This window comes from Typopeltis vanoorti, chromosome 13, assembly GCF_054136105.1.
Source record: "Typopeltis vanoorti isolate ZY-2024b chromosome 13, IOZ_Tvanoo_1.0, whole genome shotgun sequence".
Lineage (NCBI taxonomy): Eukaryota > Metazoa > Arthropoda > Arachnida > Uropygi > Thelyphonidae > Typopeltis > Typopeltis vanoorti.
In genome coordinates, this window is record NC_143561.1 from 15,954,644 (window position 1) to 15,979,712 (window position 25,069).

General features: G+C 37.4%; 1 protein-coding gene across 1 annotated transcript in view; it reads right to left on the bottom strand.

Annotated features, from left to right (window-relative positions):
* The window catches only part of LOC150099949 (chitin deacetylase 1-like), a 41,965-nt gene extending 19,359 nt beyond the window's left edge, over positions 1 to 22,606 (bottom strand). The window contains exon 1 of the mRNA XM_090402907.1: positions 22,435 to 22,606. Coding sequence (XP_090259033.1) covers positions 22,435 to 22,495 — 61 coding nt within the window. The 5' untranslated portion in view covers positions 22,496 to 22,606. The remainder of the gene's footprint in view (positions 1 to 22,434) is intronic.
* Between the last annotated feature and the right edge of the window lie 2,463 nt (positions 22,607 to 25,069).

Genomic DNA, 25,069 nt, shown 5'->3' on the forward strand with positions numbered 1-25,069 from the left:
AAACTTTTGCTAAATGTCATAAATGCTGGCAAGCGTGTGGAGGTATTTATTAAAAGAATTTAACACGAAAGAAGTGCTTTGGTTCGTTGCTAGTGCCTGGGAATAGGTATGAGTGTCAACGCCAAAGAAATAATGACCTAAGTCGTGGCTCGTCTTGAAGTGTGATAATTTTCTTGATGACAATTTCTCCCTGAAACTCGGGTTCTCAAAGGCGCGTGCAGCCAAATCAGAACACATGCGGTTTACAGACAAAAACTACTGTTGGAGGTGGTAATGGGCGAGAGATGGCGTTGATGGTAGTTGTGTGTAGTGGGAGACAGTCAGATATGTGTAGCGGCGTGGAATAGAGTGCCCTCCTGTGATGAGTCCTTGGATCCCTTGAAGGTGTAACGTAATAATAATAATAATAATAATAATAATAATAATAATAATAATAATAATAATAATAATAATAATAATAATATGTTGGCAATGACTTCACAGGATTTAATGTACCAAAGGAGAAATAAGTTGTTTATGAGTTGCTTGCGTATGCAAAAGGTGTTAGGGGACATTCTGCCAAATGGATAAATATTGAAGAAGCAACACCTGTTGTTCATCACCATACTGACTCTCAAATTAAGGTGATATTGTTCTGAATCCGGATGAAAACAATGAAAGCCTGAAAATGAAACAGATATAGATGAAAGATTTACTTTTTGCAAGTTAATCGAGTTGACGTGTATGTTAATCAAAGAGCTAGAGCAACGCACCTTCATGTTGGAACAACAGCTAATGAATTTTCTGTTTTTTTTTTTTTGTAAGAAAAATTACACTGGGAAAGATCAAAGCATATTAAGCATCTTTGCTCGTATAAAATGTTTAGTAACATAGCTAAGAAGAATGTGTATCAGAGCAGCAGAAGCTTGCATCCAGTAATTCAATGGTTTCAACTTCTGCGGATGTCCCCTCGCCATGAAACACGCATTTTCATCATCACAACCCTCAATTTCCAGATCTTTGCAATCCCACTAAACTTGCTAACCACTTTATGAGAATAATATTACAACATTCTTCGTAAGAACAGCAATTAATAAACCTCCTTTAAGTTTAATGTAAGATGCTTTCATTTATACCTGCTAAGTACGTATGTCATATAATCAATTCACATTTGATATTTGTTTATTTTTTTAGCAATCCATGATGATTTAGAGGCAGACTTGGGGAGGGGATATATAATTAGTGGGTCAGAGATGTACAGGTGAATTATTATTACGGGACTCCCGTTAGTCTAAGAGGGCAAAGCTCTGGAACCAAGGTTGCAGGAAAATCGGTATTTTTCTGCACTCTAGTATATTTATATTATACAACATATTCGTAACTTTAATAAACATTGTAAGCAAAATTTTTCTAAATTCAATTTTTATTTTTAACTTGGAAAAAAGCAGAGTATGGCAGACACCAAATAATTGCTTGCGTAACATACAAATATAAAATGTATGTACATGAATTTCATACTTATGTAGACTGGATGCATGTGTAAATGTCAGTGAATAGGACTAGACTGTTATTCATCATGATCATATATATTCCCAATTACAGCAATACTGGCTTAACTTTGATATCTAGAAATTTGTGCATAGGATTTAATTTTAAATCTTGCCTTTGAATTTTTAATTTTCATTTCCAATTTTGATTGTGTATTATTAACATTCGTTTTTTCGTGTATTGCTTGAATTGAAAAAAAAAATCAATTTTTTTTTTAATTCACACGAATATTTGTGTGCAAAGCGTCTGAAAATGACTACTTAATCCAGGACAACTTTCACATTGTTATTTCCCCATTTTAAGTGGAAGTTATTGTTGCCATGGGAACATTAAGTGACAGCTGCCTCGATTCATATAAGTTTCATGTCACATCCGTTTCAAATGAAACTTTTTTTTAATTATTTATAAGGACAGTAAAATTTGGTATTTGATGAGGAGGTTTATTGTTTATTAAATTGGCTCCATAGCGCAATTTGAAGAACGAGGTGCGTTGCGCCCGTCGATTGGAAAAGACGTGAGTTCGAATCTCGTCGTGACGAGAGGATTCTTTATATGGAATGTTTTTCAACTGAAGGTGAGTTAGCCGATCTCATACGGAGGTAGCAGGGTTTTTTTCCGCCTGAAACACGGCTTTTTCATCCCTCATACAGACAAATCGGCCATGAGAACACACGCAATTTGCACACACAAAAAAATACTGTTCGTGGTGGTGGTGATGAGCGGTAGATGGCGTTGACGGTAGCTGTGTAGTAGGGGAGACGGTGAGATATGTGTGTAGCGGAGTAGAGTGCCATTCCCGGATGAGTCCTTGGAGGTGTCACGTGATAATGATCATAGTAATTAATTATTCAGTAATCTCATTGATTAACGAAGTAGTTCTCTCCAAGTCCACTTAGAGATTTTCGGTGCTTTTTTGATTACGTGTCGACGTTTGTGAGTACAATTTGACATTTGCCTACGAAAGTTCTATACGGAGTCTTCCACAGGAATCATGTGAACAGATATTCATTGATAGTGATCATCGAATGCAGTTTTTAACTTGTAAATAACCAGTAAACAACCGGTTATACACACACATTTAAGGTATTTTTCATAGATGACCATGAACTGGGCTTGTCCAGGAGTTGGTATTCATCTGAAAAAATGCGTGGATTGTGTGAAAGTTTGTTACTGTCACTTCCCACGGATTAGTTCAAGTAGAAGAAATGAATGTAGGTCACGAATTGTTAAGTGGTACTCGTGTTTGGTGGGATATTCATGTTTCCTCCCACAAGGTCATTATGGAGGGAGGGGAGAAGGATTTCCCACAAACGTTGCTTGTCTTTGTCCATATTCCCACCATTATGAATTTGTTTTCAAAGTATTATTATTATTATTTGACACCTTCAGAGAGTCCAAAGACTCATCGAGGGAGAGTGTGCCAACAGCATCGAACGATTGGTCCCCTTCCAACTACTAACCGCGCTCAAACTTACTTAACTGAGCCATTAGTAGCAGAGGCTCTAACAATCGACCAACTTCCATTTCCCACAGTCCACAAATCCAATCCAGCATGTACTTTTAGTATGTATTTCAAGATTATACTATATGTATATAATCTCCATATTCGTCTTATATGTTGGGCTCAATGATGGACTGTCATGTCAAAGAAACTTGATTTCATATAAACGCAGTTAATGTTATCATAACACTGTTAGTTGCTTATAACTCTGCGTAAGCCTTTTTTTTTTTGTCTTCTGGTACGAAAAATCTGATTTTTCGAAATGAAATATCATGTCTCTATTAAATTCAGTTTTAGATTCTATTAATTCAGTTTACCTTAAAAGTATAAACATAAACAGTTTGTGTTTAGAGCAGAATCAGATTAAGATTAGCATCATCAGATTTGTATCAAATCGTAGACATCAAATCTCCTTATAAGTCCTTATAAGGACTGGCTTAAAGGGGCGAAGCAAGAATGCTTTTCATCTTCCCCGTTATCTGTAGAGGACAGTGTAGGGATAATGTGTTATTAAGCTATTAAAGCTCTGATCATGGCAGGAGGGTAACAGCAATACCCGAGCCTCAGTTAGAACTTCATTGGCTGCAGCATTGCCATCCATTACCCTCCAAGAGTATGGTCGGAATGACTCCAAGATCCTGCCGACCTACCGACATCAAATCTTATATAGTCCTTATAAGGATAAGGACTGGCTTAAAGGGGCGAAGCAAGAATGCTTTTCATATTCCCCGTTATCTGTAGTGGACAGTGTAGGGATAAGGTTATTGAGCTATTATTAAAGCTCTGATCATGGCAGGAGGGTAACAGCAATATATCCGAGCCTCAGTTAGAGCTTCATTAGCTACAGCATTGCTATCCATTACCCTCCAAGGGTATTGGATTGAACGAATTTGCAAACTCTCGCAAACAATTATTATAATATTTTTATTTGAACTTTTGAACCGTGTACTCTACATATTTAGATTTTTATTCAAATATATTGATTATTTATAAAAAGATATGAAAATTCTTCAGTAAAATATAAGTTACGTTATTATTTCATATGAAAATAATTAGTAAAATTAAACAAAAAGCATAGAATTGATCTGAATCAAAACCTTTTCATAAATAAGAGAGAGAGAGATATGTAACATGGTTATCAGCATTAAATAAGAATTACGAAATCTGCACCCAGATCACTCTTACTTCCTTTAAAAATAACAAGAGAAATAGCAATAAATAAATAAATAAGAATTTAATTGTTTTCAACTTCATAAATGGAACATGTCTTTTTGAATCCTCAACCAAGACCCAGAATTACCTGTCCATTTTTCATGTTAGTTCCCCGTGGCTTAAATAGGGCCCTGCAGCTGAAAGAGGAAAGGTGTTTTAATACGGTAACACACATATTCAGATAGTGTAACCATGTTTATATGTTGCTGTTACATTAATTGTCTTGCACCCACAGCACATGAAGCAATCTTCGCAACAGTAGCGTTTAACCCGTTTCGTAGCTACGGTAGTTCAGTGACCCCAAAAGACCCTATCATGAAGAAAAAAGAGGCTGGGAAGTCACGCTTTATGACAAGTCACAGTGAATCTGCCAAAAATACAGGTCGAGTTTAACCAGGAGAAAAGCAATTGGTTTCCACAGGTGTAGATTTGCTGACAGAAATAGCAGTTAAACTCTTCGTAAGGGGGTGGAGAATGGGATGAAATTTAATTTAATTGCTAATAGGGACCTATGGCGATTATGTGAACCGTAAAGTATACGATTAGTAGACTCTGTGATGTATAATTATGAAAATTAGGTAGCTACAATGCATGGTGATATCGGAAAAGTATCACAACAAAGCATGTGGCTATTTTTTTTTTATTTGGTTCTATGTTTTCCTGCTTCAAGATTATGATAGCATGTCATTAACACCATATAGATTCGGAATTTCCCAAGGAAAGTTTAATATTTTAATAATACCCTGTTTGATTTGCTAAGAATCACTAATCTTGCACATAGCAAAATTTGTAGAGTTTTTTCCGTTTACATGATAAATAAATGCATGTTTATTATTAGAAACTAAGCTAAGCAGTATAAGCAATGCATTTTTTTTTTTTTTTTTTTTTTGGCTAGTTGGGTGAAGTAAGAATGCTTTTCATATTCCCCGTTATCTGTAGAAGAAAATGTATGGATGGGGTAATATAGTGCTATAAACTGTGATCATGGCAGGAGAGTAACAGCAATAGCCTCATAATAAAGTAAAGACAACTCTAAAAATTACTACGATCCCTAGACCACTCCATAGGAGCCGAAAGGTCGTCCAACTCAGCGTTGAATCCACTCAGCGACAGGCTCCCCCACCACCGAGCAGAACCGCTCAAATATCCAGGGAAAAGTATCCACCGACAAATCCTCTCACCGGGCCATGCCGAAGAACATCCTCCCCGGAGATTCAAAATGCTCTCCCAGGCAAACCCCCCATCACCGGGAGTAAACCTAAGAGAGCGAAACTCAACAATGGCAATGTCGAGCCTCAGTTAAAACTTCATTGGCTACAGCAGCAATACATTATTAACTATCAACTTTACTGATATAAGGGGTGAAGCAAAAGCTTTTCATATTCCCCGCCATCTTAAGAGAAACTGTGAGTGGAGAAAGTTTATGAGCTAATTGCTCGCCCTGAGTGGGCTAGGAGATTAGTCCTCAGTGTTGAAGTTTAGGATGGCTTTAGGTCTTTTATGTTTGAAATGATCCATTGCGTCTTGATCTGCAGCCAGTTGGATCAGTTTGTTGGGGTGCACAGATGCTTTGAGAAGAATTTGATTACTATAGTCTGCATGAAAGTGTAAATATAGGGGACATCTGTGTCCCTATGTAGCTGGACAGTTCGGATGAACCACGGGGCGCCCAGGATCATTTTGAGATATTTGTTCTGGATACATTGTAATTTGAGAATATTAGAATTTGCAGTATGACTCCAGGCCGGCGAAGCGTAGATGAGTATTGGACGAACCATCAGTTTGTATATGAGAAGTTTGATTCTGGTGCTCAGCTTACTGTTTCTGTTTATTAGCGGATAGAGCTGGGCTATGGTTTTTGATGTGTTTGCACAGAGAGTCTTCATATGGGAGCTGAAAGTCAGTTTTCTGTCCAGTATTACACCAAGATATTTGATCTCAGTTTTCCATGGGATTTTTGTGTTGAAAAGGAGAATATCTTCTTTAGGAAGCACTGATCTTCTGGAGAATAGGACGGCTACGCTCTTCAGGAGTTGCCATTTGGTGATTCGATTAGCAGTAGGTTTTCTTGCAGTTTCTTGATGGCTAGGTGCGGCTTTAAAGATCTAGCCAGTATCTCTGTATCATCTGCATATAGAGCTTTAATTGAAAATAATGGGTTGTGCGGCATATTACACAAGTCTAAGGAAAATAGGATTGGTGCTAATAAGGATCCTTGTAGAACTCCAGCCAAGATGCGTTTTTATGTTGAAACTACTCCACACATCCTGACTTGCATACGCCTATCGTAGAGGTATGCCTTTATTGATAAGATGAATTGTTCCCATTGGTACACCAGATGATATCAGTTTGTATAGCAAACCATAATGTCAAACCTTGTCAAATGCACTGGCTATGTCAAGGAAAACAGCCCCAGTGCATTGCGCCAGTTAAAACCCGTGATGATGTGTGTATTTGTTGCGTGGTGCTATGAGATTGTCGGATGCCAAACTGCTCCTCAAGCAGGATATTTAGTCGGAGTACTGAATCTTGGAGTCTGGTAAGAATTACTTCTCGGCAATTTTGCCGAGATTTGAGATGAGGCTGATTGGTCTGTAATTTTGAAGCAATCTGGGATCTCTTCCAGGTTTATGGATTGGTATTATGTTCGCCAGTTTCCAGTAGGAAGGGAAATGTTTGTAGTGAAGGATGGAGTTGATTATATTTGTCAGATGAATAATAGCTCTACGTGGTTAAGCTTTATTACTTTGTTGGAGATACCACCGGGTCAAGGAGCCTTTTTGTTCTTAAACTTCTTAATAATATCATATATTTCTGCAGGTGAGGTGGGTGCAATTTGAGTGGAATACGTGACAGCAGAATTGCGTGAATATCTAACGTTACAGTGGATCTTGTATATATGGTTAAAATCGAGGTGATCGTATGCAGGTTTACATTGTTTTTCAAGATGATTTGCTATTGCTTCAGCTTTATCAGCATCAGTGTGGATGAGACCTGAATCTGTTTGGAGGGGGAAGAGGTTTATTTCTGTTTTTAATCTTTCGGATGAGATTCCATATGCAATGGTTATCAGTAGAGATCGAAATCAGTTTTTCTTTCCAGAGTTGAGTTCTGTGTGCTGCGAGGGCATCTCTCACTGCAGAGTTGAACCTGTTCAAGATCCGTTTGTCTTGCGGCGCCCTGGTGTTGTGGTATCTTTTTTCTTGCCTTGTTTTTTTCTCTAATCAGATTCATAATATCTTCTGGCAAGTGGTTGGATATGTGGGTAGTTGCAGGGGTAGTAACTGCTGCACATGCTGCTGTAATCTGTTCTGTTAGATTTTTAACGGCTGTTTCAATGTCCTCTTTTGATTTTATGATGGGAACAGGACCAATATATTTTGGAAGTACCTTGGAGAGCCTTTCCCAAGGAATGAACGAATGAGGGGGGGGGGGTAATTTTTCAAGGTTTCCCAATTTTAGCTGTATTGGAGTCTGATGTGCTGCAGTATGGCTATGTCCAACACATCAGCCCGACCATAAGTGTTGCGATGGGTGGGGTTAGCGGGACCTATTACATGAAGGTTGTTGAAACCAGCATAGTTTTGTAGTATCTGTCCATTTTTGTTGGTGGAACGGCTATTCCAGGTTGAATGCTTGGCATTTAAATCACCTGCCACAATGATAGGCTCTCCGGTATCGAATAAGGCGTTCAAATCCGAGAACAGTAATATTTTTTGTGGAGGACGATATGCTGCGAAGATTTTTAATTTGCCGGCAGAACTCGTGAGAATCTCAATGCCGGTGATCTCGAGGTTGGTGGTAGGATGGATGTTTATGGAGTGATGAGAGATTAAATTTTTAATGAAAATGGCCCGTGCCTCCTCCTCTGTGGGACAGTCTATCGGCTCTATACAGATGGCATCCACAAATTTTGGGGTTGTCTGAAGGTCTTAGGTGCGTCTCGTTTAGTAAAAGGACGTCTGGCTGATGTCTTTGAATGAAATTTTAAAGTTCTAAAAACTTACTCTTCAGGCCGTTTGCGTTCCACTCAATGATCTCTAGAGATTCTGGTTTTAATTTGTTACTGTTCATTAGTGAGTGCTGAGATGATGGTTTGTGTATCCTTTAGGAAGCTTTTTGGTAGAAGAAGGTGAGGGGTTAGATCTACTAAAGTCCAGCAGCATATTTGCTAGTGAGGCAGTGATGATAGCTGTCAAATTGGATAGTGGAACTGGTTGAATCTTTTCCTGGGTTAACTTTTTTACACGAACTACGTCTGCATATGTCTTTGTCTGATTTTGTTGGGATGATCTTTTAGAGATATCTGGTTGCAGAGGATGAGTTTCTGAGCGGTTTTGGATGACCGTGGGGAACAGTGGAGTTGTGGTCTCTTGGATAGGTCTGCTATGGGGAAAGAAGAGTCTGCCTGCTTCCGTCTGCTTGTTTTTCGGGTTTTGGATGCAACCTCTATAGTTGGCAGTATGAGGGCCGCCGCAGTTAGCCCATTTTGCCGAAGTAGTTTTTGGTTTTGTACATGTGTTGGTAGGGTGGCTTTTTGCACACTTCAAGCATTTGAACTCTGCCTTACAAAGTCTCTGCGCATGACCGAATCTATGGTACTGTCCAGTAGAAGTCTTGTTTGTCAAAGAATCAGGGGTGATTCTAAGACCACATACTGATTTGAGGTCATAGATGTTTTTGTAGATTTGACGTATTTCTATTAAAACTAGAGGCATGAGTGTTCTGTCTGCTGTAGTCATCCTGCTGACCTTAATAGGTCTTAGGTCCTGGAGGCGGAGATCAGCCTCTATTTCGTCAGAGGTTATATCCTCTGAGAGATCCCTTAGACCCACCTTCAAATTTCGTTCTGAGCCAAGAGAGAAAGTATGGTATTGAATATCTTTTGAATCCAGCTCTTTAGTTAGTTTTCTAAAGTCTGACACAGTAGTAGGCTGAATCCTAACGCCATCGTCAATTTTTGACCGAGATATACTGTATCTGAAGGTTTGACATGATGGATCTCAGTTGTGCCCATTTCTTTTTTGCAAGTAGGACAATCGGAGGTCCCCTCTCTTTGGGGGAGGCAGTGTGATCAAGGCTGGGGGTGTCCTCTTCCATACCTAAATCCATGAGAGGTTCAGTGTTAGAGGCTTTACGTTTCTTACGAGCCCGAGTTTCATCGAGGTCTGTAGCAGGATAATTCAGCAAATCGAGTTTCTCCTCAGTCTGGGAACTATCTTCGCACTCTTCAGTTTCATTTGGCACGGAGTAGAAATTAAGAGTGCCTGGCCAACCATTTTCATCTTTTTTTTAGTATCTTTTTTGAGAATGCTAATTAAACGTCCTTTGGTGCTGAGTGAGTTAATATAAGCATCATCGTCATCTTCCTCACACATTGTGAGCTATTTATATACGCCTCTGTAGCGCAATTGGAAGAACGACGATACATTGCGCCCTTCGATTGGAATAGGCCTAAGTTCGATTCTCGTCGCGATGGGAGGAATCTTTATCTGGACGATTTCAATCGAAGGTGAGTTAGCCGATGTCATACGGAGGTAGCAGGGTTTTTCTCCCGGAAACTCGAGTTTTTTTATCCTGCATACAGACAAATTGGCCCTTCAGAACACACGCAATTTACAGACAAAAAATACTAGTTGTGGTGGGCAGTATTGATGGAGATGATTCATAGTAGAGGTTCGGTGTAGTGGTTGAGACAGTTGTAGGTGTCCTCCCGCGATGAGTCTTCGGACTCCTTGGAAGTATCAGGAATAATAATAATAATATCTAGAACGATAAATCAGCAATGGCGGTTAGGCCTAGCGAATTGGCCTATATTATAAATGGAGAATCACTTACCTGTGAGTGATTATGGTAACCACAGGCACGCACAGATTTTGTCTGGAAATTCTTACCAAAAATCAGATGTTCACAGACATCATTCGTGCTATTATCACTATTTTATGGATAAGCATAACATAAGATCCGCGTATGCTCACTATCAAGATATCCTAACCTATCGCAATATATATCGCATATATCGCAATATTTATTTAAACGTGTGGACAGACTTATGTGTTCGTCGAACATGTTGTTTATTATTTTAACGGTATAATAGAATACAGAAACTAAGTAAATAATTAATTTATTGACTTGATGCTGATATTTCGCTGGTATTATAACCAGCATCTTCAGAGCACAAAAAGACTGTTTGTCACAATACGCAAGACTAAAACAACATGGTGTACTTAACCAAAATTGTAGCAGCAACACAAAGACTAGAGTCCTGATTTTGGCGCCCTCTATCTGAAAAAAAAAAAAAAAAAAACGCTATCATATATTAGTAGAGTCCTAGAAAAGTGCTAGTTTTTTTTTCTTAATATGACTGTCTCCCAGATCTTCGGCAAGTTAATACAGCCATATTTGTTGAGATTTGGAGTGTGTTTTAGGGCTTCTGTCGCCTCTAAGAACAATCTCTCTGATTTATATGGGTTTCTGTGTAGTACTTTTGTGTTTTTCCAGTTGATCCTGTGTGCAGGGGTATCCAGAGCATGGTCTGCTAGGCCCGACTTCCCATAATGATATTTCCGGACGTATCGTTTATGTTCTCTGATGCGGATATTCACAGTTCTCCTTGTTTGACCGTAGTAGGCTTGATTGCATGAGCAGGGTACTTGGTAGACTCCTGGATGTGATAAAGGAGGAATGCTGTCCTTGGGTGAGCGGATGAGGGTGGCTAATTTGCTACATGGTCTGAATGTGGTGCGTAGTTTATGTTTATTGAGGATTCTTGAGATCTTTTCGGATGTGCCTTTAATGTAGGGGATGGTGACTGTTTTGTTGTAGTTCTCTGTGGTAGATGGTGGGAGGGGTTTCTTAGGAGTGTTTAGTATTTTGTTTATTTTTTGTGGATTGTAGCCGTTGGCCAAGAAGGTGTGGCGTAAGTGAGTCAGTTCAGCAGTCAGAGCCTTGTCATTTGAACAGATTGCTCTCGCTCTATGGGTTAGCGTTTTTAATATGCCATATTGTTGAGAAGGATGATGGTGTGATTGTTTGTGTAAGTATCTGCCTGTATGTGTGGGTTTTCTGAAAACTGAAAATGATAAGGAACCATCTGGGAGACGTGTGATAAGTGTATCCAGGAAGGGCAGACAGTTGTTGGCTTCCAGTTCCATAGTAAAGTGGATTTTTGGATGTTGGCTATTTAAATGTGCTAAGAATGTTTTCAATGTCTCAGGGCCATGTGGAAAATAGCAAGCACATCCTCAACATAGCGTAGCCAAAGTGTTGGTTTGAGAGTGGCTGTATTGATTGCTTGTTTTTCCAGGTGTTCTATGTAAAAGTTGGCTAGGGGGGGAGAAAGGGGGGAGCCCATGGCTGTCCCATCAATTTGTTTGTATATTTTCCCTTTCCATGTGAAATATCCTGCAAGTATTGTGAATTTGAATAATTCAAATATATCAGGGGGGAAGTGTGACTTCAGTAGATTGAGGGTTTCTATTAGTGGTACATTTGTGAATAGTGAAGTGATGTCAAAGCTTACTATGAAGTCTGAGCTTTTTAGGTGAGGTGTTGTAAGATGCTTTTTAGGTGTGCTGAATTTTTGATAAAGGAGGGAGAATTGTTAGTGAGAGTGGCTAGTAGCTTCGCTAAATGTCTAGCCAGTTTGTATGTGGGACTATTTATACTGTCCACAATTGGGCGTAGGGGTGTGCCTGATTTGTGAATTTTTGGTGATCCATAGATCCTCGGTGTTTTAATATGGAAAGGTTTGAGTTTGTTAACTGTGTCTTTGGGCCAGGAAGTGACTTTTTTTAATAATTTTCGTGCCTTATTCTTTTGTGTGTTGGTAGGATTGCGATCTATAATTTTGTATGTTGACTGATCTTGTAATAGTGAGTGCATTTTGTTTTCATATTCAGTTGTGTCCATCACCACAGTTGCATTTCCTTTGTCTGCTTTTGTTATGGTAATCTGGCTGTTGTTGTGTAGCTCTTTTATAGCAATGAATTCCTTATGTGGGATATTATTTTTTGGAGGCTTGGACTTGATTAGGATGTTGGCCACATCTAAACGTATGTTGTTAGCTATTGTTGGAGGCAGGTAGTAAATTCCTTGTTCGATGGACGCCATTATTTCGGCTTTTGGAACTTGCTTGGGAGTTATGGCAAAGTTGTGCCCTCGACTTAAAGCAGTCGTGGCTTCTTTGCTTAAGGTGAGTGACGATAGATTCAATAAGGAATTCATTGCTATAAAAGAGCTACACAACAACAGCCAGATTACCATAACAAAAGCAGACAAAGGAAATGCAACCGTGATGATGGACACAACTGAATATGAAAACAAAATGCACTCACTATTACAAGATCAGTCAACATACAAAATTATAGATCGCAATCCTACCAACACACAAAAGAATAAGGCACGAAAATTATTAAAAAAAGTCACTTCCTGGCCCAAAGACACAGTTAACAAACTCAAACCTTTCCATGTTAAAACACCGAGGATCTATGGATCACCAAAAATTCACAAACCAGGCACACCCCTACACCCAATTGTGGACAGTATAAATAGTCCCACATACAAACTGGCTAGACATTTAGCGAAGCTACTAGCCACTCTCACTAACAATTCTCCCTCCTTTATCAAAAATTCAGCACACCTAAAAAGCATCTTACAACACCTCACCCTAAAAAGCTCAGACTTAATAGTAAGCTTTGACATCACTTCACTATTCACAAATGTACCACTAATAGAAACCCTCAATCTACTGAAGTCACACTTCCCCCCTGATATATTTGAACTATTCAAATTCACAATACATGCAGGATATTTCACATGGAAAGGGAAAATATACAAACAAATTGATGGGACAGCCATAGGCTCCCCCCTTTCTCCCCCCCCAGCCAACTTTTACATAGAACACCTGGAAAAACAAGCAATCAATACAGCCATTCTCAAACCAACACTTTGGCTACGCTATGTTGATGATGTGCTTGCTATTTGGCCACATGGCCCTGAGACATTGAAAACATTCTTAGCACATTTAAATAGCCAACATCCAAAAATCCACTTTACTATGGAACTGGAAGCCAACAACTGTCTGCCCTTCCTGGATACACTTATCACACGTCTCCCAGATGGTTCCTTATCATTTTCAGTTTTCAGAAAACCCACACATACAGGCAGATACTTACACAAACAATCACACCATCATCCTTCTCAACAATATGGCATATTAAAAACGCTAACCCATAGAGCGAGAGCAATCTGTTCAAATGACAAGGCTCTGACTGCTGAACTGACTCACTTACGCCACACCTTCTTGGCCAACGGCTACAATCCACAAAAAATAAACAAAATACTAAACACTCCTAAGAAACCCCTCCCACCATCTATCACAGAGAACTACAACAAAACAGTCACCATCCCCTACATTAAAGGCACATCCGAAAAGATCTCAAGAATCCTCAATAAACATAAACTACGCACCACATTCAGACCATGTAGCAAATTAGCCACCCTCATCCGCTCACCCAAGGACAGCATTCCTCCTTTATCACATCCAGGAGTCTACCAAGTACCCTGCTCATGCAATCAAGCCTACTACGGTCAAACAGGAAGAACTGTGAATATCCGCATCAGCGAACATAAACGATACGTCCGGAAATATCATTATGGGAAGTCGGGCCTAGCAGACCATGCTCTGGATACCCCTGCACACAGGATCAACTGGAAAAACACAAAAGTACTACACAGAAACCCATATAAATCAGAGAGATTGTTCTTAGAGGCGACAGAAGCCCTAAAACACACTCCAAATCTCAACAAATATGGCTGTATTAACTTGCCGAAGATCTGGGAGACAGTCATATTAAGAAAAAAAAAACTAGCACTTTTCTAGGACTCTAGTAATATATGATAGCGTTTTTTTTTTTTTTTTTCAGATAGAGGGCGCCAAAATCAGGACTCTAGTCTTTGTGTTGCTGCTACAATTTTGGTTAAGTACACCATGTTGTTTTAGTCTTGCGTATTGTGACAAACAGTGTTTTTGTGCTCTGAAGATGCTGGTTATAATACCAGCGAAATAAGCATCAAGTCAATAAATTAATTATTTACTTAGTTTCTGTGTTCTATTATACCGTTAAAATAATAAACAACAATATTTATTTAGTTTAAACAGTTTTAAAATAGCACATTACTTTTAAAAAGAAAAAGGTGTACGAAGTTTAAAACTTAAAAACCAGATAATTTAAAATTACCATTAATGATTTAATAAAATTTTAATTAGAATAAAATATGCATTCTTTTTTCTAATATTTAAGTAATTTTTATTGAATTTTACACTTATATAATCATAAATAATTCTGACTGCAGCGCAATTATTATAAAATGAAAATGATTTTACTAGTCCCTGGGATAGAACGGAAAATCAAAATTTGCAAAAAATAAAAATAAAAAAATAAATAATTTAAAAAATGAATATAATGAGACTTCGGTAAGAACTTCTCCAAAAGTCATTTACTTTCCATCCTTTACAGTAATCCACATCGCATTAAGTCTTTAAGTCTTTCGAAATTAACTAAACGTAAGATTCTCGTCAAATATCATAAATATAAACCAAATCAAGTTGTACAAAAAAAAAAAAAAAATCCTTTACGTTATTTCACAGGTGACGCTCACTTGTCGTGTTTTTACTTTATTTTATATTTTATTTTATTTTTATCTTTTCGTGATCGGTCAACGGAGAAAGGATAATTAAAGTAACTTTTCTCATACTAATATCCCTTTTTCAAACACACTCAAATTCCTTATTTCTAATTCCTTCAATACATTACTCGTGCCATCTAATAATACGTTTTATTCTAAAGAAAGAGGACAGAAGTCCGCGTGCGTGTATTCGATTTTATCAATTAAATAAAATTGGAAATATGAATATTTTAACGAAATTAGAAGAGATCATTGATTAGAAATCGCCATTTTAGTTTACCTTTTGACTGAAAGATACACGTGACGTCACTTTATGTGATATAAAACATGCGCATAGACGTGCACACTAGCAGACGATTTTCTTACCAGATTACATAGTAACGTAATGTCATGGATGGCTGATATAAATACGCATTACATCACTGGACATAAACTTAGAAGGAAACTGAATTTAAAGTAACCATTTTCGCTGTATTGAGAGCTCGCATTAGCCTCGATTCGCTTTATATTGCTAAATATTGCTGCAAAACACGACACCGTTTTTCTTTCTTTTTTTTTTTTTTTCTTCCAGCAATCTTTCAATTATCAAATTTCCCTTCAAATATCAATCGAGGTTTATTAACTCCTGGTGCTGCTGCATAATAATCTACAACTAGTCATATTCTAACCTAGAAAATGGAAATGCGAGGATAAATAAAGACACAACTATGGCCTTGCATTCACGTAACCTCATATTCTCCGGTTATTCACAGCTGCGGAAGTCCTTCGGGACAAAATGGACGCAGTAGGAGCTGTTTACCGGATCATTGCGCTAGATAAATCGGAAAGTGTGAAACTAATAGGGTTAATTGCTAAAGGGCTTCGATCACCCGAATAGAAACTAAAGGATCTAACGATTAGGATCTCTTTCTATAAAATCATTATCATCATTAAAGAATTGCAGTCTCACATTCCACCAGACAGGGACTTCATTTTGAAGACCAACTCACCAGTTCGGTTTTTTTCCGTAGCGGAAGTGACGTCTTTCGAGATTTCAAACTTGTTTATCAGCTCCTATGTGCAGAAATTTAAAAGGTACTCCACCTTCGACAACAATATCATGGGAGACTCTCCCCTAACAATGACGTCATAGGGAAAATTCACGTGACCCACATTCTTCTCCAGGTGAAGAAACAGTTAAAAAGAATAGATTATTGGACAAATTTTCTAAAAAAAAAGCAAAAACAGATCAACCTTCTTGTACTTTCTCTGATTCTTCTTTAATCCTGTACGTTAGGCTGCTTTTTTTTTGTTTTGTTTTTAAGGCCTTCTGAACCTTCAGGTTGTAAGCAAATCGATGTTATGTTCTTCAGAATTTTCAATGAAATACTTAATTTATTGCAAAAATATGTCTAATATCATGACTGTTAGAAAAACATAATACCATTCTAATTTTTTTAATTTCATCCTACGAATTCATCATAATTATTAATATTAATTTAACATAATCCAAATACGTTGTACTTATGTAACGAACATGGATATTATTCAATTATTAATTTATATCAATTTTTATTACGTTATTTCGTTAATTTAACTCGTTGTTATATATATATATATATATATATATATATATATATATATAATTCAATTCTCAAGTTCTTAAAAGAACTGGGAGGTGGACTGAGTCCTTGACTCTTTATCCCGTCATCTGAATGAAGAAAATTACGGATGGAGTGTTGAGCTAAAAGCTCTAGTCATGGCTGGGTAACGGCAATAGCCGAGCCTCAGTTAAAACTTCATTGGCTACAGCATTGCCATTTGTTATCCTGGGAGTCCTAAAAAGGACCTTCTCTATGTTGTTTGACATAATTCAATTCTTAAAGTTCTTATAAGAACTGGGCGATGGACTGAGTCCTTGACTCTTTATCCCGTCATCTGAATGAAAATAATCTGTGTGGATGGGGTATTATTGAGCTAAAAAGCTGTAGTCATGGCTGGGTAGCAGCAATAGCCGAGCCTCGGTTAAACTTCATTGGCTACAGCATTGCCATTTGTTACCCTGGAAGTCCTAAAATGGACTTTTCCCTCCCTTCCTTCATAATTCAATTATTAATTATTTCAATTATTTATAAATTAATTATTATTTATTTTATTAAGTGTTTTTGATATTAATTATTTTATTTATAAATAATTTAGATAATTTCAATTTTAAATATTAAATAATACAATTATATCAAATGCATGATACTTTTATAATTAAAATAACAACAACAGCTCGTAGAGATAATTTTTTAAATGAAGATAAATCATACTGGTCTCTTATACACCAACTGAAATATGTCGATTGGTTGATAAGTCTCGTCTTAAAAAATAAAACTTTGCTTATTTATTGCTGAAACTTCTTTTCGTGGCCTTTCCTCATCAATTATTGCTCTAACCTACTTTAGTTGACTTTTCTGAATTGTTTCTATTAGAAATCTTGAAGAACAACAATGTTAGGAATCTGAATGTGAACTGTTCTATTTTCAATGCTGATCTTATCAATTTTTATTGATTAAATTATATTCTATTTTACAAGTTACTTAAATCCATTTTCTTCCCGGTTTGTGTGGAAAAATTGACAAAGTTATGTTGCATAGTTCAATTAGACAGTTTATTTTCAACGTAATATTGTGATACGCGAAAGATTAACTTATGTTAGCTGTTCTTAAAAGAACTGGTCGATGGGCTGAGTCCTTGACTCTTTATCCCGTCATCTGAATGAAGATAATCTGTGTGGATGGGGTGTTATTGAGCTAAAAGCTCTAGTCATAGCAGAGTAATAGGCAATAGCCTAGCCTCAGTTAAAACTTCATTGGCTACAGCATTGCCATTCGTTACCCTGGAAGTCCTAAAAAGGACTCCTGCAGCATAAATCTCCTGTAGTCTTATGTTAACTGTCCTTATAGTCCTTATAATAAGGACTGTCTTAAAGGGGAGAAGCAAGAATGCTTTTCATCTTTCCCATTATCTGTAGAGGACAGTTTAGGGATAAGGTGTTATTGAGCTATTAAATTGGCTACAGCATTGCCATTCGTTACCCTGGAAGTCCTAAAAAGGACTCCTGCAGCATAAATCTCCTGTAGTCTTATGTTAACTGTCCTTATAGTCCTTATAATAAGGACTGTCTTAAAGGGGAGAAGCAAGAATGCTTTTCATCTTTCCCATTATCTGTAGAGGACAGTTTAGGGATAAGGTGTTATTGAGCTATTAAAGCCCTGATCATGGCAGGAGGGTAACAGCAATAGCCGAGCCTCAGTTAAAACTTCACTGGCTACAGCATTGCCAACCATTACCCTCCAAGGGTATTGGATTGAATGAATCAATCACCGCATCTCACAGTTGATTGATTCCTCCTTCCACTCATATTTTCTTATGTTAACTCCTTATAGTCCTTATAAGGACTGGCTTAAAGGGGCGAAGCAAGAATGCTTTTCATATTCCCCGTTATCTGTAGAGGACAGTGTAGGGATAAGGTGTTATTGAGCTATTAATTAAAGCTCTGATCATGGCAGGAGGGTAACAGCAATAGCCGAGCCTCAGTTAGAACTTCATTGGCTACAGCATTGCTATCCATTACTCTCCAAGGGTATTGGATTGAAAATCAATCACCGACTATGTAAGTAAAGGTGAAATCTCAAAAATACGGACGATCTCTAGGCCACTCCATAGTGGGCGAAAGACCGTCCTAATCTCAGCGTTGGTTCCACTCAGTGACGGGCTCCCCGACCACTGAGCAGAACCGCTCATATTCCGAGGAAAATAATTCAACGGCAAGTACCCCTCAGCGGGCCGTGCCGGAGAACACTTTCCCCGGAGACTCAAAGTGCTCCCTTAGGGCAAAACCTAAGAGATAAGAGAGCGAACTCATTTACCCAGGATAACAGCAACAGCAAAACCTCAGTTAAACTTCATTGGTTCAGCATTGCCATCCGTTACCCTATATGGGCATCTCATATAAAATCAATCACCGCATCTCACGGTCGATTGATTCCCACCTTGCCAATCGCCCACTTCTTATGTTAACTTATCCTTATAAGGACTGGCTTAAAGGGGCGAAGCAATATTGCTTTTCATATTCCCCGTTGTCTGTAGAGGACAGTGTAAGGAAAAGGTGTTATTGAGCTATATAAATAAATAAAGCTCTGATCATGGCAAGAGGGTAACAGCAATAGCAGAGCCTCACTTAGAACTTCACTGGCTACAGCATTGCCATCCATTACCCTCCAAGGGTACCAATTTTAGTCGCCTCGTACGACATGCATTAGCTACATTGGTGCTATTCTTATCCCGGCAACCACACGGGGGTCTTATGTTAACTGTTGACAATTGACAATTGACATTTATGTCTTTAGGGGTGAAGCAAGATGCTTTTCATATTCCCCGCTATCTGTTGTGGTTGCAGTGAAGGTAAAATTTATGAGCAGAATGCTCGCCCTGATTGGGCATGGAGATTATGCATCACTAAAGGAGGCCAATATAGCTTTTGGTCTTCTGTATTTGAATATGTCCGTTGGATCGTATGCTGTAGCTTGTTGAACCAAATCGTTGGGATGTGTGGACGTCTTTAGGAAAAACTTGGTGGCTAAGGATCGTAGAAAAGAGAAGATATAGGGAATATTTGTGTCTCTGTGGAGTTGAATGTTTCTAACATACCACGGAGCATTCAAAATCATTCTCAGGCACTTGTTCTGCACTCGCTGTATTTTGATGATGTTAGCATTAGAGGTGTGGCTCCAGGCCGGAGAGGCATAGGTGATTATAGGACGAATCGTCAACTGGTATAGCTGCAATTTGATTCTGTTGCTGAGCTTGCTATTTCTATTAATTAGCGGATAGATCTGTGCTATGACTTTAGATGCCTTTGTGCATGCAGACTTGGTGTGTTGATTGAAAGATAGCTTTTTGTCGAGAATTACACCCAGGTAATTTGTTTCTGACTGCCAGGGAATTTTAATATTGAATAGTAACAAATCTCCTACAGGAGACATTGGCCTTTTTGAGAAAAGAACGGCTGAGCTTTTCTGGGGGTTGACTTCCAATCTCCATTTAGAGAACCAACCCTCCAGCTTTAGAATGTTTTCTTGAAGCTTTCTGGTAATGAAAAGGGGTCTGAGAGATCTGGTTAGTATTGCCGTATCGTCTGCATATAGGGCCAAAATGGAAGTCATCGGATTGTGTGGGATGTCTGACATGTATACAGAGAACAGCAATGGAGCCAGCAGAGATCCCTGCGGCACTCCAGCAAAGATGTGGCGCTGGGAGGATGTAGAACCGTTGATTTTTACTTGCATTGATCTATTTTGAAGATATGAGTGGATTAAATGAACCATTTTAGGTGAGATGCCGGCTGAGATAAGCTTGTGCAGGAGTCCAAAATGCCAGATTTTGTCAAATGCTTTGGATAAATCTAGGAAAACAGCACCTGTGCACTGGCGCCAGTTGTAGCTGGTTGTGATGTATTCAACAATTCTGTGGATTTGCTGGGTAGTACTATGGTGTTGCCTAAAACCAAACTGTTCTTTTGGAAGGATGTTTAGGTCATTTATTGAGGTTTGAAGTCGTGAGAGGATGACCTTCTCTGCAACCTTACCCAGATTTGAGTATGTTAACTGTGATGCAAAGTAATTTTATAAATAACCCTTGATTTAAAAAAAAAAAAGGTGGATATGTATTAAAATCTGAAAATTCTGAATTGTTATTTTAAAATTTATACTTTTAAGAAAATTTTATTTATTATATAATGATATTTCTTATTCTATATGAAAAAATAATTATAAAGAAAGTATTTAATGGTATTTAATAAATAGAATAACTATTAATTGATGCATGGAACTAGCTTACAGTTATGCCTCGAAATATACCTGACAAAATAGGCCTATCATTCAAGAGATTGAAAATTCCTTCTTTTAAGAATTTTTTTTTTCTACTTTCTACTAAGACTATGGAATTTTTTTCCGATAAAATACAAATTTATGGTTATTAGAAAATATAAGTTAAATCGATCTGTTTGTAATTATAAATCAAATGTTTAGTAGTTTGGTTTTCACCTCATGAGTTTATCGAATATAATTCCGTAATGTACGTGTGTACACCAATAAGCGAGGCTGATGATTTTTCTCTCAGTGTTGGCCCGATTTTTACCACATATTGGTAAAATATTTGGTAAAATAAATTAGCTACCATTTACGAGAAACACTTGGAAATAATTCTGCAAAACGTGACTGGAAAATACTTGATTCTTTAATTGCGAAACCTAGTGCGTTCAGTTAATTTTAAGAGAATGTTAACGCTTTTTAACCACAAATAGTTCTTAAAACATAATTTTAAAAGAATGTTAACGCTTTTTAACCACAAATACTTCCTAAAACAAGTCATCGACTTACGCTTGAAAATATATGTAAGCTTAAAAATATAAGAAATCATACCATTTTGAAACTTATTTACGGCTGATCAATTTTTAATAGTGGTGTAGTTGAATTGAAACAGAGTTCCTTTGATAATTTTTATTATTATCAAGAAACTTTATTGTAAATAATTTACTTTACTTTTTTATTCTTTTTTTAAATACCAAAATCCACGAATAAACAAAATATATACTGAAATTTGAATTTTAAAACAGTGAAATAATAGGAAAGTTACTAAATGGGTTTTGAGAAAGAACGAAGGAGAGATTGACAAATGTTTAACAGTTTTTAATTACTTCTTGTCTTTATTAATATAATTTATTTCAGTTCTTCACAAATAACATTTAGTTCCGTTATAATTTGTATTATAATTCCAAGAAATTAGATTTTATATATTAAACTAAAACTTTACAGTATCCTTTTTTCTCTATTTTTTTACAATAGGACTATTTATTATTCTCATCTATCGGATCGTCATTTATAGAGTACATACATCTTCCAATCTTCCAAAAACTTCCAATGGTCACGATCGAGTATAATAAATAAATAGAGTATAATAAATAAATAGCATATAACGCGCTATGTCCTATGCATAGCACCGAGTGTATAACAATGATTAAGGAAATTTAATATATATTGTTATCTCTATATATAAAAAGGTATTTTGATAGGTTTAAGGAATGCAAATAACTGTTACTTTTACATTTTATTATTTAAATTTACTTATTTTTTAATAATAAATAATTTAATTTATATTATACTTAAAATCTAAGGTTAAAATATTAAATATTTTAAAAATTATAAAAAAAAATAAAAAAATGCAAAATATACACCTTTCAATTATTAATATCACGCAACTACAATTAATCTATGAAAAAGACTCAATTCAAAGTTCTTTCATTACAGACCAAGGGGAATATGAATAGCAGTTTTCCTTCACCCATCTAACCAGAAATGTTAATATTGTGTTTTTCAAAATAAAAAGAAAATTGGATATATATATATATATATATATATATATATATATATATATATATATATAGCTGAATCATGTGATTTTATCTCAAATGCACTTACTTGTTTGTAAAACGATGGCAAAGAAGAAAATCCCTGATAAATAGGATGTTTCGAACCTCATCGCTGATCGAAAACGAACGTTTAAATCCTAGCGAGAAGCGCTGCGTTGACACACAGACACACAAACATACATTCGCTGCTGCCCAATGTACTTCTAGCAGACACCCGACAAACCGGACCTTTTTATATGTCTCGGTTGCCGTGTGACCTGCTCCTGCAAAAATCCCTCGTTCGGTAGGCCCGCACCTTGCTACGAGAGAATGTGGGAGAGCCGGTGCTGCGATTGTTTGTGTTATCTTCTTGTGGTCAGGTCGACATCGAAGATGTTTAAGAAGGTGTACGTGTGTAGTAGTTACATGTTTGTGACGTCACAGTTGACTAAGTTGATCGAAGACCGTTCTCCTATTTGTTACTTCGTTCTTTTGTTCCTAGGTGGCGCTGTCGACAGGAATGATCAGTTCGCATTTGTTAAATCTTTCGCTTTAAAAACTCTGAGATGTTTTCGCCCCCCCCCCCCTTTTGTAAACCGAATAGGTTAGGATTGATCACCTGTTTTAGAATGTGTCCAGTATAGGAGTAGTCGCGTATTTGCAATGCAATGCATACTGGGAAGTATATAGGCGAACACTAACAGAGCTACAGGATAATAGAGGTAGGAAAGTAAGACACATGTTATAAACTTAGTTTTATCAGGGAAGAAATACAGCTGGAAGCAAACGTCTATATTTATCAAAGATATCAAAGACGGAAGCAAAACAGAAGTAGAATGCCTGAGTCAAAGTTAAAAGTGTAGGAAAGAATTGCAGAGAAAAAAAAATCGAGTTTGGTTCATTGGTTGGAATGTGGTTGAAGCAACTATGAGGCAATCTATTAAGTCTGTAAATTGCTTGTATTTTAGGTAGGTTCGTATGTTTTGTAGGATGAAAAATCCTGATTTCCCGGAGGAAAAAAAAAAATTCTTCCAACTCTGTATATGACCGGATAGCTCACCTTGATTTGAAAACACCTTAGAAAGTTCCCTCTCGAAACGGGGATTTTAAACCCAGGTCTTTCCAACCAATAGGTGATCCTTCTAGCTGGGAAATGAGAGGCTAGAAGCCACCCGAGACAATGGACAGGATGGGATTAAATTAAGCAAATACACAAGATTTTTTTTTAGAATGCCACTGAGTTGCCAAGGGCAACATCGCTAGCGACATTGATCTCTACACTTGTAATTTTAAAAGTTTCTCAAGTGATGGAGGGCTTACAATAATACAATCGTCAACACGAACTATCTTAGTATGGTATCTAAGCTACGATAGTATCTTAGTACATTTACTACTGCACTGCTATTGTAAATGTGCTAAGATAGAATGAGTGCTTTTTTTTCAACTACTTCTTGGTCACACTAAGACGTTGAATTAGTGGGAGATTGGGAAAAAATCTTCACCTTCGTATGAGAGGAACTAACTTCCTTCAATTGAAAAATCATTATAAAGGTAAATCACGTTCTAGATGGCATTTAAACCAAATGAAAAGTCAAATTATCATGAAAAGTATTTACTGTCAGATTATGTTATTTGAGTAGATGCGGATGGTCGAGTAAAACAAGACATTTCTCTGAAGCTTTCTCGTCCCACAGATGCTTTCTGTAGGGTGTTGAGATCAGGGCGCTATGAAGACCAGTCAAGTGTGGTGACTTTCATGTCCACAAACTATACAGTTTACAATAGTAACCTTATGACAAGGTGCATTCTTTGCTGAAATAGACAATGGTCAGTTCCGTACAAACGCCACAAAGTAGGAAGTACTGCGTTGTTCAGAATATTCAGCTGCATCTCGGAGTTCAATGTTCGTGGTCATAAACAGAGGTAAAAGGCCAAACCAGAAAAAAAAAGGACCATAGCATCCCACTGCCATCTCAGAATTTCATGGTTGCGGTTACGCACTCTAAGAGACGTTCATCGGGCATCCACCACATCCGTGCATCTACTCGATAGAGGACGTAACATGATTGGTCAATCCATAACACACCTTTTCACGCTTCCACGTCCCACTGTACACTCTTTTGCACCACTGAAGACGACACTGCATGTTGGTTCGGGTAATGTGAGGCTTGCATGTTCCCGACCTACCATGGAAACCCATGTTGTGAGGCTCAGTTTTGTGTAGATTCGTGTTCCAGTAGATGCCTGAAACTTCTCATTCGATGTGTCCGATGACGCGGCGAGTTGCTTGCAGTTGATTCCCTACGCTTCCATCTCAGTATGGTATCACTGATTGCTGAGCTGAATGGCCCAATTTGTGAACAGTTTGCCAAACAGACAGGCTCGCAACATGGCATCCTATCATAACACCACTTTCAGGTTCGCCAGGGTCCTGTAAATAAATTTAAATGAGATCTTTAAAATAGCTTTGAATATATATAACTACACTATCTCTTTATATAATAAAAGATTTCATCTAACAAGGTGAAATTGGCAAGAGTAGTCACTGTACATTTTCCTAGTCAGCAGAATATATTACCTGGTCAAGAACGAAATAGGCGAATTACTTGAAAGATGTCTTCCTACTACCAAACGGTGCTGCATTCTGGCCGATTTAATAACCGTGTTATTAAATTTATAGAACGCGCAACGATTGCCTTGTTATT